Raw genomic sequence first — 16023 nt, forward strand, 5'->3', positions numbered from 1 at the left:
GCCGGCTTGTGGGAGGCAAGAAACAGCGTTCGTGACAGGGGAGGGTTGAATTGGATGATACGAAATTGGGATGGGAGAAAATATAGAAAATGGGAGAAAAAGTGGATCAAAAAAAAAGAGAGTAGAGGTTGAGTACTTTCTGGTGATAATTATATTAAGATTATATCACATTCACACAGTGATTTGGATTGATTTTAAAACTGCAAATGCATGGGCTGTCTTGCGCTTGTGCACAAGACAGACCTGGAGTCATTTGTGTTTTTTGGAAGATTATCTACGACCATCTTTATAGTTTTCTATTCCATAACAGCTGCTACCCACCATGCTGAGGTGTAAGGGTTTGGACCAGTCGATCTGCTCCACCAGCAGTAGCAGCCTCCGTCGTACATCCTGGGGTTTGAACAGGAGACTGTGGGTGGGCTGGGCGCAGGCAGACGCACACAGGACCTCCAGGCTAGCTAGGAGAGCCAGGTCCTGATGAGCGAGATGCTCCTCTGCTAGCAGACTCTTGGCACCTAGTGAACGACGGACAGAACAGTTAAATGTATACTTGTATCGCCCAAAATCAGAAATACATGTTTCAACAGATTTGGAACAGCACCATTATATAGCCAATAATATTGTGAATCATCACAATGTTTTGGACAAGGATTACATTTTTTGCTGATTGACTACCAAGCCAGATTAAATGGTCAAAGTGGTAAAGATCTACTACAAACACAGTTCCTATAGACCAGGATTTAAGGCCAGAAGATGAATACAAATGCAATTGAGTTCCTCAGAGGAAGAACCATATGAGTGTTGTGTTCATTCATAGTTAACACTTTCTTCGCCAGGCTTATGCTACTCAATAATCAGGAATGATAGGAACAAACATGGAGGTGGTGTCTGTGTGTACATACACAAGGACACCAAATTCATCAACAGAAATGACCTGAATCATAAATCAATTGAAACTGTATGGGTGGAAATCCTATTCGAAAGGGCGAAATCCCTACTGGTTGGCACAGTCTACAGGCCGCCAGATCATAGTGGCTTTTATGATACACTGGATGGGTGTTTAGCTGGAGTTGAGGATGTAGACAAAATTCTTATTGGAGACTGGAACACGGATATGCAACGAAAAGATGCACCCGTCTTCAAGTCATTCAGTAGGTTTTGTGATCTGCACGGCCTCAGCCAGCTAATCACCCAACCCACACGTGTATGTGAATCAACTCAGACTACCATTGACCTCATTCTGACCTCCGACAAGTCCAAGATCACCAATAAAGAAGTTATAGCATGCGGGTTAAGTGATCATTATATGATATTCTGTACCCGCAAAAAACTAAAACTAAAGGCTGGCTGCCACAAAACAGTCACATCTAGAGACCTAAAAACCTACTCTAGCGAGGCCTTCAACCTTGAACTGGAGAGTCTGGACTGGTCAGATGAACTCAATGGTACACTGGTTGAAGAAACATGGCTTGGTTTCAAAACCAAATTCTCCACAATACTAAACGACATGGCACCGATAAGAACCACCAGGGTAAAAAATCGCGCTGAGCCGTGGATGCACTCCGAAATACTGGCCGCTATGAAAACCAGAGACAAAAAATGCTCTGAGTTTCGTAAAAGTCAGTCAAAGCTTACTAAAAGCACGAGCAGTGAACTCCAAGCCCACGTGACTGAACTCAAACTAGAAAGAAACAGACTAAGAAACGACGTAAACTCCATGATCAAAACTGCAAAAAAGAATTTCATCAATGACAAAACTGAGGAAAACAAAAACAAACCACGTGAACTTTGGAAATTACTCAATAATCAACTAGGATGCAGTAAAAAACTTAAAACCAGATTCTCAAACATAAACATAAAAACGGACAACACGCTCATCACAGACAAGCTGGATGTAGCCAATTACTTAAACATTTTCTTCACAAACATAGCCACAACACTGGTAAACAAACTACCCTCCCACTCAGGGCTTTATGGGGTAGAACACATAGTAGCTTACTACAAAAACCTAGGGGTCCGCAAGGACGACTTCAAGCTGGAAATGGTAACAACAGATGAGGTACTCAATAAACTGAGCGCCCTCCAACCTAACAAGGCCACTGGCCACGACAACATCCCTTCAAAATTCCTCAGAGACTCAGCAGCCGCCATCACCCCAATCTTCACACACATAATAAACCTCTCCATAAAACAGGGACACGTCCCCAAGGACTTCAAAATTGCGAGGGTGACCCCTCTGCACAAAAAGGGCAGCAAATTAGACCCAGGCAACTACCGCCCTGTTTCTATTCTCACCTCCATCTCGAAAGTCATGGAAAAAATAGTCTACGAACAGGTCGAAAAGTACCTAGCGGAAAAAAATCTAATCTACGAATTCCAATCTGGCTTCAGAACATCCCACTCCACTGACACATGCCTTCTCTATTTGAATGACCACATCAAACAAGAGGTGGACGCAGGCAAATACTGCGGCATGGTCATGCTGGACCTACAAAAGGCCTTTGACACGGTCAATCACTCCATTCTGATTGACAAGCTAAAAGCAATTGGTTTTGATAGTCTATCAGTGAGCTGGATGCAATCCTACCTTGAGGGGAGGGAACAGATGGTGGAGGTAAACGGTACCCTATCCCCCCCCCTCACAGTGAGCTGTGGTGTTCCACAAGGAAGCATACTAGGACCGCTACTGTTCCTAATTTATGCAAATGACATGTCGTCAGCTTGTGACTGCAACTTGTTCCTGTTTGCGGACGACTCAGCCCTGCTGGTCTCTGACAAGAACAAGTTACAGGTTGAAAAAACCCTCAGCTCGGAACTAGGCAGAATCTGCATATGGCTCGCTGATAACAAACTATCATTACACATGGGCAAAACAGAGTCCATTCTCTTCGGTTCAAATAACAAACTCAGCAAGACCGACGACTTCTCAGTTACAGTGGGTGACAATATTGTCACAAGAAAAGATGAAATTACCTACCTGGGTTCCATCCTAGAGGCTAATCTCTCCTGTGACAAAATGGCATCCAATGTAATAAAAAAAGTCAACCAACGAACTCGATTCTTGTACCGGATCTCCTCTCTGGTAAACAAGAATACCCTGAAGACTCTGGCAGGAGCACTCATTCAGGGGTACTACGACTATGCTTGCACCTCATGGTACCAAAGCACCTCAAAGGCGCTAAAAACAAAATTACAAACATCTCAAAACAAACTGGTCAGACTACTGCTTGACCTTACTCCTAGAACCCACCTCACCCCTGCCCACTTTGACAACCTAGGATGGCTTAGAGTAGACGACAGAGTACAGCAACTTGCAATGGGCCTGGTCTACAAGATACACTACACGACCAAGGTACCCATGTACATGTCAAAATACTTCCCAAAGGTCAGTGAATACCACGATCACAACACCAGAGGGAGCTCCACAAATCATGTTAAACCCAGATTCGGCTCAAATAAGGGACTAAACACGTTTCGCAATTATGCCACATCAATGTGGAACGCCCTACCCAAAGCTGTAAAGGAATGTGGATCACTACCCACTTTCAAAACCTCTCTCAAGGGACACCTACGGGAGACTGCAATTCAACACTGGCCCCTGTAAATATCCTAACCCAACCCCCTCCAATGTACAGTCATTTACCTAGTATGGTTTTGTCAATAGTCCAATGTACAATTTTGTTTGTTTGTACAGTGTCCCCCCCCCCCCCCCCCCCCCAATGTACAGTTTTGCTTGTATATACAGTGTGCCCCCCCCCCCCAACCACCTCCAATGTAGATTACCCAGTATGGTTGTCAATATCCCAGTGTACCCAACCCCCCCCACCCAACCTCCTCCAATGTACAGTTTCTACGTCAAATGTATATACTCCCTTTTCCTGACTCCTTCTGTATCACAAACAGTACTGTATTTGCAAATCTGGTATGTCATAAATGTATAGATGTAGCAGTACTGACTATCTGTATGTCATGTATGTCATATATGTCCTGATGAATTGAAAATGGGGGACCCTGATGTAAACAAGACGAAAGTCTTTCTCTGGTCTGCATCCCCTTAACAATTGTGTGTATTGAGCTGTACTGTATTGTACCCATTCTGCAATCTGTTAATAAAGTTTTCAATCAATCAATCAATCAATCAATCAATGTACATCATTATACCATCCTCTGCCAGCTCTATTTGTCTATGGAGAAGTTCCCCTTCTAAATTGTATTGCTAAATTGACATTACTATGGCCCATTCAACATCAAGTATCTATTGTTCAGGGTGTAGCAACGTTATACTTTTTCATTCACATATTCATACTAAAATACGGTCTAAAGTATAAGTATGTTTTATCGTTTTCTGCAGCTTTCTGCAGAACGTGATTTATAGCCCTAAATGCATTATATTGATGATTGTATACAGTTTGATAGCGATCGGCGCGAGATAAAAAATGTCAAATGGACGTGCTTCTAGAAGTTACTACTTATCATCTGATGTTGACCGGATGGGGGGGGGGGTCGTTTATAATTCCATGGCCAACGTTAGATGATTCATCTAGTGTGGGTGATATGATCATTAGAGCAGTTTGTATCGAACACGTTAAAAAAACTCACCGCAGCTTCCTCGTAGCGTTGGGCGATGAGCGTGGAGCAAAAATATTCCTATTATGGGATGTTGAAATATGCGATCCATCTCCAGGTTGTATAATAGTATATATGTCCAAATCATGTTGTTTATCGAGTTATTGGTAACGGATTGCTATCCATTGTATCTAGCTCGAGTCCCGGGACTATTAGCGAGTGATCGGACCGAATTGGAATGAGCACCAGTTTCCGTTTCTGGTTTGGGCGATCTGCCGATCGGCCACCAGATGGCGCTATTGAACCGTTAAAGAGTTGAGAGGGGATCAACAGTAGATCTCAAGTCTCCGGGGGAGAAATATGATTGCGATCACAGATTTTTGAAATATTGATCTCAATGACGTGTTACGGCGTCATTGGCAGAATGAGCATGGCGGGGAATGACGAGTTTAAGCGTCCTTGGCAGAGAAAGTGTTAAAGACGGTATAGGTTGAGGACTTTATTCTCTTTTTTTTTATCTACTTTTTCTCCCCATTTTCTATTTTTTTCTCCCTTCCCCAATTTCGTATTGTCCAATTCTACCCTCCCCTGTCTCGAACGCTGTTGGCCATGCCTCCCACAAGCCGGCTACAATGTGGACGAAGCCTTGCATCACGTGTCCCCTCCGGTACTCGAGGAGGCAGCCGTTGCATCTTTTCACCTGCACAGCGCAATCTCTCAGCGGCGAGGGTCTGCGTGGGAGGGACACGCCGCCCCCGTCGCTTCCTGATTCTACTGCGCAGGCGCACCAACCGACCTGTAGGAGTCGCTGTCCACAACGTCCGATCCCCACCCACCAGCTTCCCACCCCCTAATACTGCCAATTGTATTAGTATGAACGACCAGCCAAGCTGGTAGCAACGCCGAGAGCTGGGCTCGAACCCAGCATCTCCTGCGTTGGTGGCGAGCGCCTTGCCCACTGCGCCACCTAGCCGCCCAGGACTTTATTATCTAAAGATGGTAGGTTAGAGTGTTGTGTTCATTCATAGTTAAAGACGGTATAGGTTGAGGACTTTATTATCTAAAGATTGTAAGTTAGAGTGTTGTGTTTATTCATAGTTAAAGACAGTAGAGGTTGAGTACTTTATTATCTAAAGATGGTAAATTAAAGTGTTGTGTTCATTCATGGTTAAAGACAGTAAAGGTTGAGTATTTTATTATCTAAAGATGGTAAATTAAAGTGTTGTGTTCACTCATGGTTAAAGACGGTTGAGGTTGAGTAGTTCCTTGTGATACAGAATATCACATCACACACTCTAGACTCTTTAGATTAACTTCACAACTGCAAATACATGGGCTGTCCAAAAAATGTCAAAACGGACTTATATAGTTCTTCAGTGCAAGGTTTCAATTCAATATACATTTATTTTTATTTTAAGTGATCCAGCATCTTAAACGTATTCATATTGAATTTGTTGTAAAACATTTATTAAAGGGGAACTATCTTATAAATGGCCTTTTTGAGTGTTTAGCATTGTTTCCTAGCTATGTGAACTTGATCTATGTCTCTAATTCTCATATTGGCGCATTCTTCCAATTCTCCTCTCACAATATTCACCCTCACTGAACTGAGTCATCTGAAAATGTGATGATTTGTGATGTCAGAAAGACACCGCTGCATGATAATGGCGAGGTACAAGATGAGCTGCACACAGTGGTTGGAGCCCAGGCTCAAAACGGCTCGAGATCTTGAGGTAGAAAAATTCTGTTTTTGAGGACTTGATTAGAAATACAAAACAATGAATAAAAAAATATATATATATTACAGAGGTGTTCCATAGACTCACAGGAATTGTGTAAAAGTGCCCAAATAGTGAAAGAAATAGTAAAATAGTTCCCCTTTAAAGAAAATGATGAATACAAAATAAATAAATCAGAGAACCATTCTCACCTGGCCCACAAGGTGCGTCGTTGTTCTCAACGTTCTGTCTCTGGGTGCTGCTGCTGTTGCTCGTCTGTGGGACGTCATCTAGCAGGTCAATGTCGTCCCCTTGCTGAGTCCTGCTCAAGTCCCAGTCCTCCTCTATCTGTTCGTCCTCGGAGACGACACTGGTCTTCCTGGACACACTACTCAACTGGAGACAAGGGGGACAAACCTTATTCGACAAGGTAGTCTTCTACAGTTCAATGGATACCTACTTACTGCTTTCACTGTCTAGAACTGCCCTACACTGTAATAATAGTAATCATAATAATCACAACTACCTACTCATACTATAGTCTACCCATATAACTCCTTTTCCACATATATATATATATATATTAGGGCTGTCAGTTTATCGCGTTAATTAGATTAATTAATTACACAGCAAATTATCACGTTATGAAAATTAACTCAAAATTAATTACTAAAAAACGTTTTTTTTTTTTTTTATAATTTTTTTTTTATTTCATTCATTCCATAAGAACGTAGAATACACATTACAGACTTTTTTTTATATGGTCCATTTGCATGTTCTTGGTATCTGATTCTAGGGACATATATGGATCTCAGGGAATGTATTCCCAGTGTCAGAAATACTGTGTCTGTTACTAGGCTTGAGTAAATTGTAATGAACCAAATGAGAATATCAATAACATTTTTTTTTTTTATCTTTGACTGTGAATAACACTATGCTCAAATTGACCAGACCTGAAAAATCTAAGCAAATTAATAGATGGAAGATGATTAAACAGAAGGTTTTGTAGATACAGTACTGAATTCTGCCATCCGGACACATGCAATTTGAAATATGATTATAGAATATCAGGCATAAAATGGTTATGCGATTAAAATGCGATTAATTAGATTAATTCATTACAAATCCTGTAATTAATTAGATAAATTTTTTTAATCGCCTGACAGCACTAATATATATATATATATATATATATATATATATATATATATATATATATATATATATATATATATATATTACTGTCCCATCTCTTGGGTCTTTGGAAAGAGACAAGGTCAGAGGAGTTTAATAATATTTTATATTTAAAATCTAAAAAAATAAATAAAATAAATCTAAGCAAATGAATAAAGGGAAGATGATTAAACAGAAGGATTTGTAGATACAGTACTGAATTCTGCCATCCGGACACATGCTATTTGAAATTTGATTACAGAATATAGAATATCAGACCTATAAATGACCTTATTATGGCCAAGTCGCACATCTATGGATCGGGCCAAATCTCGCCTTTCCAATGGCAGAGTTCAATCTGGATCTAGTATCACCAGGCGTGCAGCAATAACAGTGAATGAAATCTACTGTAAGTACGGTTACTGTTTTTATAATGTAAATCTCTCCGGCCATTCTTCATCAGATTGCAACGTCGTTTTTTGCTAGACGTTCACAGAAAGGTGGAGAAAATAACTGCATTCCAATTTATGGCAATAACGTTCAGGTTTGTTCCCGACGTGAGATATGATCCCGGAAATAAATAAAAAAAATTATGAAAAAGAAGTCAGGGGCGGCTAGGTGGTGTAGTGGGCAAGGTGCTCGCCATCAATGCTGGAGACGCTGGGTTCGAATCCAGCTCTCGGCGTTGCTATCAGCTTGGCTGGTCGTTCATACTAACACAATTGGCAGTGTTAGGGGTGGGAAAGCTGATGGGTGGGTCCTGGGCGTTGTGGACAGCGGCCCCTACAGTTCGGTCGGGGCGCCTGCACAGCGAGGGTAGGATCTGGAGGGAGGTAGTGTGACCTTCCACACGTTACACTCTCCCGGTGAGAATCTGCGCTGCCAGGCTGGCTGCCGGCTGGCTGCACATGCGTCGGAGGAAAGCATGTGACAGTCTCCGGCCTCCCGGACCAACAGTAGGGGGGAGTGGGCAACAACCAGGAAGGGGGTTGGGAATTGGCATAACGACTAACAGTGGGATGGGAGAAAAATCGGAAAAAAGGAGGGGGGGAAAAGATAATAAAAAATTTTAAAAATAAAAAAATAAGTCAGATTGACGGGGGCTGGCGTGAGCTGGGAAGTGTATTTTTTTTTTAATTCAATGAAAATCAAAAGGCCTTGGTCTCTTCTCTCAAATAAAAGACCACTCGTCATTAGGTTGCACCAAATCCTCGCCTTTTCCCGACGCGATGCCCTGAGATTTCTATAACTCATATTTCACTCATAACACTTAAAACCATTGGTAAACAAACATAGTGCTGAAAATACACACTTTGACTGCTGTTTTGACATGGTTAGGGTCTTTACTCTTGGCTACATTTGAAAAGAAAGGCAACATTAATTCATACATTCTGTAGAGATGGATTTATGGTGTGATGTCATTGTCAGGCCGGTACCGGACCGCTCTGGCTTAACACTTTCACGGCCAACCACGTATATATACGTTTTGGGATCGTTATTTATTTTATTCGATTTTTTTATTCATTTCAGGCACACAGACCTCGGGGTTACCATAGAGGGAATCATCCTGAGATTTCTAGAGTGCAATACCGGCCGCATCCTGCTAGGTGGCAGTATCGCCCACGCTTTGAAACCTTTTCTTCACACCCGCGGTGTTACATTTAATTCCCTCCGGGGACGCAGTATCTTGGGTCAGGCGAGTCTAGTGGTTCACCCAATCACATTGAAACGCGTCCAATGCCCCCGATGCATGTGTTGTGCTGGATTATGTTGGGGACACGACGGACACCAATACTGGAAATTGCGATCAGACAATTGGAATATTCTTTTTGGGATACCTCCTAGTAAAGGTAAGGACTATATGACATCAATCCTACTTTGATCCAACCATGATTTCACATCGATCGCAACGATCATATAACGTACTCCAAAACGGATGCCGTTGGTGACGATCAAAGCATCAAAAAACTACCCCCTCCCCCCTTTCATGCATTCATGATGAAACATAATACCTATTATATACATTTGATTTGGAAATAGTAGCATGTCCAGGCAAGAAACGCCAACGCTTATCGCAGAATTCACGTAGCACCATATAACTCAGCTTTTCAGGAATTAGCACGGATCACTCCTAAACTATACAATATTCACCACGGTATAACACGCAAAAGGATACATGAAAAAATTTATTCTTTTTCACATGTTGAACGATGGATAGTTGATGTCAAATGAGCCATAGAAATGTCTCCATAGTAGTGTTGTCATGATACTGGAATTTCGACTTCGATACGATACCTTGAAAAGTATCGATACTTCGATACCATTTCGATACCAAACAAATTAAAAATTAAAAAGAAATTTAACAAATTTAGCTTTTGTTGCTGGTTGATTCTCCTCAGCTTCTCTCTGGTACTATACGAGAAGATAAAAACACTTTTAAAACCCTTTGTTTTAAAAAGTGAGAGAGAAGAAATGTGTGACTGCCACCTACTGAGCGCACCTTTCTAGTTTTGTACTAGTGTAGTATGGATGGGCTCAACCTGACGTTGGAAACGGGGTAGCGTTGTGTCGAGTTCAGCGTGTACTAGTGTAGTATGGATAGGCTCTACCTAACGTTGGAAACGGGGTAGCGTTGTGTCGAGTTCAGCGTGTACTAGTGTAGTATGGATGGGCTCTACCTAACGTTGGAAACCCGGTAGCGTTGTGTCGAGTTCATGCGTGTACTGGTGTAGTGTGGGTGGGCTCGGCTTGACGTTACTCCGTTTCCATGAAGTAATTATAAAGGTGGCCAGCTAGCTAGCATAAGCTAACGGACGGAGCTAACGGACTAGCTAACGTTAGCTAATAGCTTTGTTTACAAACTGAAGACAGGTCTGACGTGTCTGTGAGGGGGAGGAGGCTGCAGCAGCTTGTGTCTGTTGGTCTCTGAGGAGGAGGAGGACAGCAGCGTGTCTGTCTGTCAACAACTTGCGGGAGCAAGCCAGCTGGTATCGATACTGCAGAAAGTATCGGTATTTCGGGAATGAGTATCGAAACCGTTTTAAATATTCAGTATCGGTATGTATCGATACTTCGATATTTTTGACAACACTACTCCATAGCTATAATATAGAATATAGATATAGCCCTGCAAACACCACCACGCATCCCTATCTCAGAGCGGTGGCGCAGTAGGAACAAAGATGGCTAGACCCACCGGTGCTGAATGAGTTAAGAGGTTAAGTACCGAAAAAAGGTACCGTAGGGTACCAATACCGAATTCCAGGAACTAGTACTGGTTCAAATGTGAACGGTACCCAACCCTAACCAACACTCCTCACCAAAAACTGAGTAAACACAGCTGTAGGCGTAAGACAGATCTGTGTGTCCGCCCTCTAACTCACCAACAGTTTGCAGATCTCTGACAGCTCACTAAGAAGTCTGGAGGGAAGGATCTTCAGAAACAGACTGGAAGAGATGGAGCCAACGTTATCCTGTGGATGACAGCATCAAGGATTAACGCTTTAAAAGGTAAGCTGACCTGGCAGTTCATTGACTAGTACCTAGATGCATTTACCACCAGGGCTGAACAATAAATCACATTTATATTCATGTGGCAATATAAAATAACACAATATTGTTTTTAATAACTTTGTTGCAAAGGCTGCAATGTTATTTAATTACTAATTATTTTAGTAATACCATAAGCATGAGTTAACTAGTGTGAATGAGTGTGAATGAGACGCATGTGGTGGACATGCTCCACACAGTCCCACAATATTATGCAATAATAGGCTTGAACTCTGAGCTGATGAAAGCTAGTTGTACCTTGATCTCTGGATCGGCAGACAGTGTGCAGAGCTTCATCACAGACCTCAGAGTGGCCATGGTTCCATCTTCTGTCATCTTCACCTTCACACTAGAGACATATTCACTGAAGTCCTGGGCAAGGGACTGGAACACACAGCCACACACACACACACACACACACACACACCAAAAACCTTAACGTGTCTGCGCCAAAATCGAGTTAAATTAACTCGTTATTGCCGTCCAATCGTTGAGTGCCAACAACGAGTCAACTCGTTGTTGTGTTCGTTATTTCTTTTATTCGCTATTTCCATTCATAATTCACCCAGCAAGGCTCTGGGAAACTCTGGCACTCTGTCTGAGATCGCAACGGCCTGATACCGCCGCCGGGTGGTATTCGGCCGATGTTGCACTTACTTTCTGCAGGAAGCATGGCTCTGTGCGTCGGTGAATGTCGTCCGGGCGCAGTTATCTTGTAACGTGGATCCAGATGAACAGTCGAGTGCATTGAATCGCCTTCGAGACGCAATAATCAATATGCTTTTGGAGTTTATGGCATCGGCAAAACGGAAATACGATCTAGCAGATGGCAATCAAATAATTGGAATATTCTTTCTGCAGTCTCATCGGCTAGAGGTAAGAGCAATCTAATGTTAATTCCAGCTTGATTGTCCATTTATATCATTGCAATCCATCTGATCAACGTATGCAGTTGTACTAACGAATGCCGTTATTGACAATCAATTAATCATAAACGACCCCCCCCCCCCCATTTCCTGCATGCATGATGGAACATAATATATACCGATCATATGCATTTGATTTTTTAATTGTAGCGTGTATAGGGAGGAAATGCCAATCGATAAGTATAATATGCGGCCTATAACTAGCGTTCTAGGAATTACCCCAGACCACTCTAAAACTATACTTATATTCACCACGGTATAAAACGACATTGTATGAATGGAAAAAATATTACTTTCCCACATCTTGAACGATAGATACCCGATGTCGAATGGGCCATAGTATTGAAGATATAGCTATAATATTTAAATAGTTATAGCCCTGCAAACAAGGTGAGCGACTAGCACCGTTTACAGCGTTGGCGGTAGAGCTATAAGATGCTGATATTGCGTGGCAGATATTGTGTTAAAGGTGCACTGTACAGTTTAGGTTTGTTTACATTTGCAGTGAAATAGTTTGTAAAACATTAAATATACATACGTATGTCATCATACATTAAAAAACAATAATTTTGAGGTACTATGAACCAAACGTAAGCCTAAGATTTGGTTTGTAAACAAACTTGCTAACGACAACAAAAGGGTAAAAAAGATTATCTGAGGGGACTTTGTTTATTCAGTATATCTTCGCATTTTTCGCTTCTCTGACTCTCCCAGTACACCTTTAAATGAAATGCAATTTATGTGGAACGTACAACAGAAATGTAGGTCAAACCAGGTAACCAGTTCATCAAGAACCCAATGTCCTGGAGGTTTCATATTCATATATATATCTTTCTGAATATTGTGATATATATACATATATATAGAGAGAGACACATTCTAAATGGGTCCCTTTGTATCGCCTGTTGCAATGTGTGTTAATACAGTAGTTGATGCAGTCGAAATAAAGGAATGGAATTGTTCTGATAAGGTCTACTGAGGAGACGCACCTTGGCTTTAGTGAAGAGCTGTGAGTGACAGGCCTCGTCTTCAGTCAGAACCCCAGCAGAGACGTATCCTGCTAGGACTCCCGTCAGCAGACTGAAGCAACGCACCAGGCACTCTGGTGAGGTGGACTGAGACTGAGGACAGGGAAGGGTTAACACACTCATCACAACAAACACACAGGTATTGTAAATATATCATGTATAGAATAATTACATTTACAAACGCACACACACATGAAACACATAGTAGTGTTTGACTTTCTCTCTCACAAATAAACAATAAAACCTACAAGTGTACACACACAGTCACACACACACACAATTTAGGCTGTGATCACATTGGATGTGTTTTTGAAAGTTCCTGCGCCTTTTTTCTATTGTTTTCAATGGTTGTCATAACAGGCGTGCGTCTCCTCTAAACTACGCACATGAAGAACGTCAATGTCACTTTCTTGTCAACGGATCAATCAAATCAACTGAGGGGAGGGATTACAAATCTGAGGTATCTGAAGAGAAATCGACAGCAAAACAAACAAACCAATCAATAATGGAGGAGCTCATTTGTGCAGTTTCCGACAAACCTTGTTTGTACGACCAGGTCTTACCACAACCGAGATATGAACAGATGAACAGCAACGTAGTAATATATGCAACTTCTGTAATGTTAGCTGAGGTAGCCCTGTGTACTTTCACAGCCGTACCTCGCATGCGAGTGCAAGAAAAAGGCATCCAATGTGATCACAGCCTTTGCAGACATTGACATAAATTCTGTAACCAACCCTAACCTAACCCCAACCTTAACCTAAACCTAACCTTAACCATGACACTAAATTGATCATCAAACATCAAACAAACCCACACGCACACACATACACAACATCTAACCAGCGCTCACGTCAGGGGAGTAGCAGTTGAGTAGGTTGTCAGCCACAGACAGCAATGACTGCTCCATGTTGTCTCGGAGTCTGGAGACAGCGGGGAAGCGGCCGTCGGCCGAGGCAGACTTCACCGCCTTGTCTTTCGTCCGGAGCTCCGTGGGCGGCTCGTCGAAGCTGAACTGCAGGTACAGCCTCTCCATCTCAACCAGGTCGTCTTCCGGCGACGCCTGGGCTTGTTGGGACCAAGGACTTCGCAAAGGAGGGGAGAAAAGGTGGGATAGGGCAAGAGGTAATAGTGTTAATGTTGATTCTGCTGTTCCATTGATGCATGTTTGAGTTGAGGAACTATATATTTATCTATGAATCGTGTATATGAATGATGATTTGGTGCTGCTGAATCTGCCCCTGAAAAGAAATACTCCACCAGAGAACACAACATATTAGAGATGCTCGATATTGGCTTTTTTACCGATACCGATATTCCGATATTGTCCAACTCTTAATTTCGATACCGATACCGATATTTTTTTTTTTTTACCGATACCGATATTTTCCGATATCACATAATATCGGACATCCCTACAACATATGTGTTATGCCCATGATCTCAATATCCCATATATCCCAAAACTGCTGGCCAGTATGACTTACTACCATAGTGTCTTTATACCTGTATCACTGTACATATTAATACTACAACTCTGTACATACATCTGATTAGCACTATACTCAGTAGTACTGATTTATATATTTTATATCCAGTTTAATCACCTGCACATTGTATATTACTACTGCACTTTACTGTTACATTTGCACTCTGGTTGGTTTCCAAACGTATGTTGTACTGTAATTGTGCGGTATAATGACAATACATTCTAATCTAATCTAAAACTATAAACTGTTTTCTACAACTACTACCTCTCAAACCTACTTGGGTTGAGAGTTATGGAGTTAAAAAGTTGGGATAGTGTGATGTCAGTATTAAATACAGCTCAGTGAAATCATGAAAGGTTTGATAAGTAAGTGTGTTGGATAATATCCCATTGTCCCCCTCACCTCTCCAGTCCCTGAGAGCCAAGGAGGAACATCAGTCCAGATCTGGTGTCTTTCAGGGTCAGAGAGACCAGGATGTCGGCTATCAGGTTGTGAGAAAAGTCCCTAAACACACAATCAAAATGCCACATCAATTTACAGGCCTAGTGTATCTTTAGATGATATCCCAAAGACAATGAAAGAAGTAACTTAGAGGTAGAATCTGTAATGCCGTCAAGCAGCAAGCTCTAGGTACTGTAAAAGAGCCCCGCTTGGTACTGCACTTTGTTTGCATGCTTTGTTAACTTATTATAGTGTGGATTTCTCCAGACCAGCAGTAGCAACCACTCCCCTATCCCCACTCAACGCCAACCCATACATCAGACCAAAAAACTAAAAAGTCAACAAAGTGCATTACCAATACCAATACCAAGTGGGGCTCTTTTGCCTAAAGGGTGCCGTTTGACGACATTACAGATTCTATACTAAACTAGCAAACAAGGTTAATTATTATTTTCTGACAAAACCCGGACCATGCTTTAGCTCTGCCTATTTTTCAACTATTCTAGGAAAGCTTCCTTGTAGCTATGCATAAGAAAATTCTGGGGAGCTAGAATGTCTCTTCCACAGGCCTTCATTGTAAAAGTGTTTTATCCTGCTATTTTGTGCTGCTTCTATTGTTTGTTGTATTCTATTACCATTGCTGCTGAGGTTGAGAATTTCACTGTGTGCTCTGTAGACATGTTCGCTGTATGGAAACATACCGTGTTCGAGCCAATCAGCAATACCAACTGAGTCACATGACTTAAGTTGCCCCCTACCTGCGTGAGCTGCTGCGCTAAAAAAGTATGACGGGGCTCTATGGAGAAACCATGGCACTCCCCTGTCTAAAAGTTGTTTCAAACTAAAACAGCTGGATGTCATTTAGCCAAATCAGCATGACTGTGAGTGTGAGTCTTTCACCTTTTACATAATCTAGCTTTGGCATGAATTGATTGTTTAGATCGCTAGCACGGCTAACAAATGCAAATATATTGTAGTCTGCCCCGTTGTTCTGACCAGGATTACGTTCCTTTTGCCCCCTTGATGTGCACACACTGAGTCTGACGTGGACAGCGAACAGGTCTATGTGACAAATAAAGATTTGATTCTATTCTAAAAGAGAAATGGTTCTGTTTTGACTGATCTGGTAAAA

The 16023-nt window shown here is 41.9% G+C and overlaps 1 protein-coding gene across 1 annotated transcript in view; it reads right to left on the reverse strand.

The window, feature by feature from the left end:
• atm (ATM serine/threonine kinase) overlaps window positions 1–16023 on the reverse strand; it is a 184878-nt gene that overhangs the window by 145463 nt on the left and 23392 nt on the right. The window contains exons 12-18 of the mRNA XM_084308894.1: window positions 14853–14954; window positions 13814–14045; window positions 12922–13053; window positions 11265–11390; window positions 10841–10930; window positions 6497–6680; window positions 322–515 (exon numbers count right to left, since the gene is read on the reverse strand). Coding sequence (XP_084165020.1) covers window positions 322–515; window positions 6497–6680; window positions 10841–10930; window positions 11265–11390; window positions 12922–13053; window positions 13814–14045; window positions 14853–14954 — 1060 coding nt within the window. The remainder of the gene's footprint in view (window positions 1–321; window positions 516–6496; window positions 6681–10840; window positions 10931–11264; window positions 11391–12921; window positions 13054–13813; window positions 14046–14852; window positions 14955–16023) is intronic.

Source organism: Notolepis coatsorum (assembly GCF_963971535.1).
Source record: "Notolepis coatsorum genome assembly, chromosome: 1".
Classification (NCBI taxonomy): Eukaryota; Metazoa; Chordata; class Actinopteri; order Aulopiformes; family Paralepididae; genus Notolepis; species Notolepis coatsorum.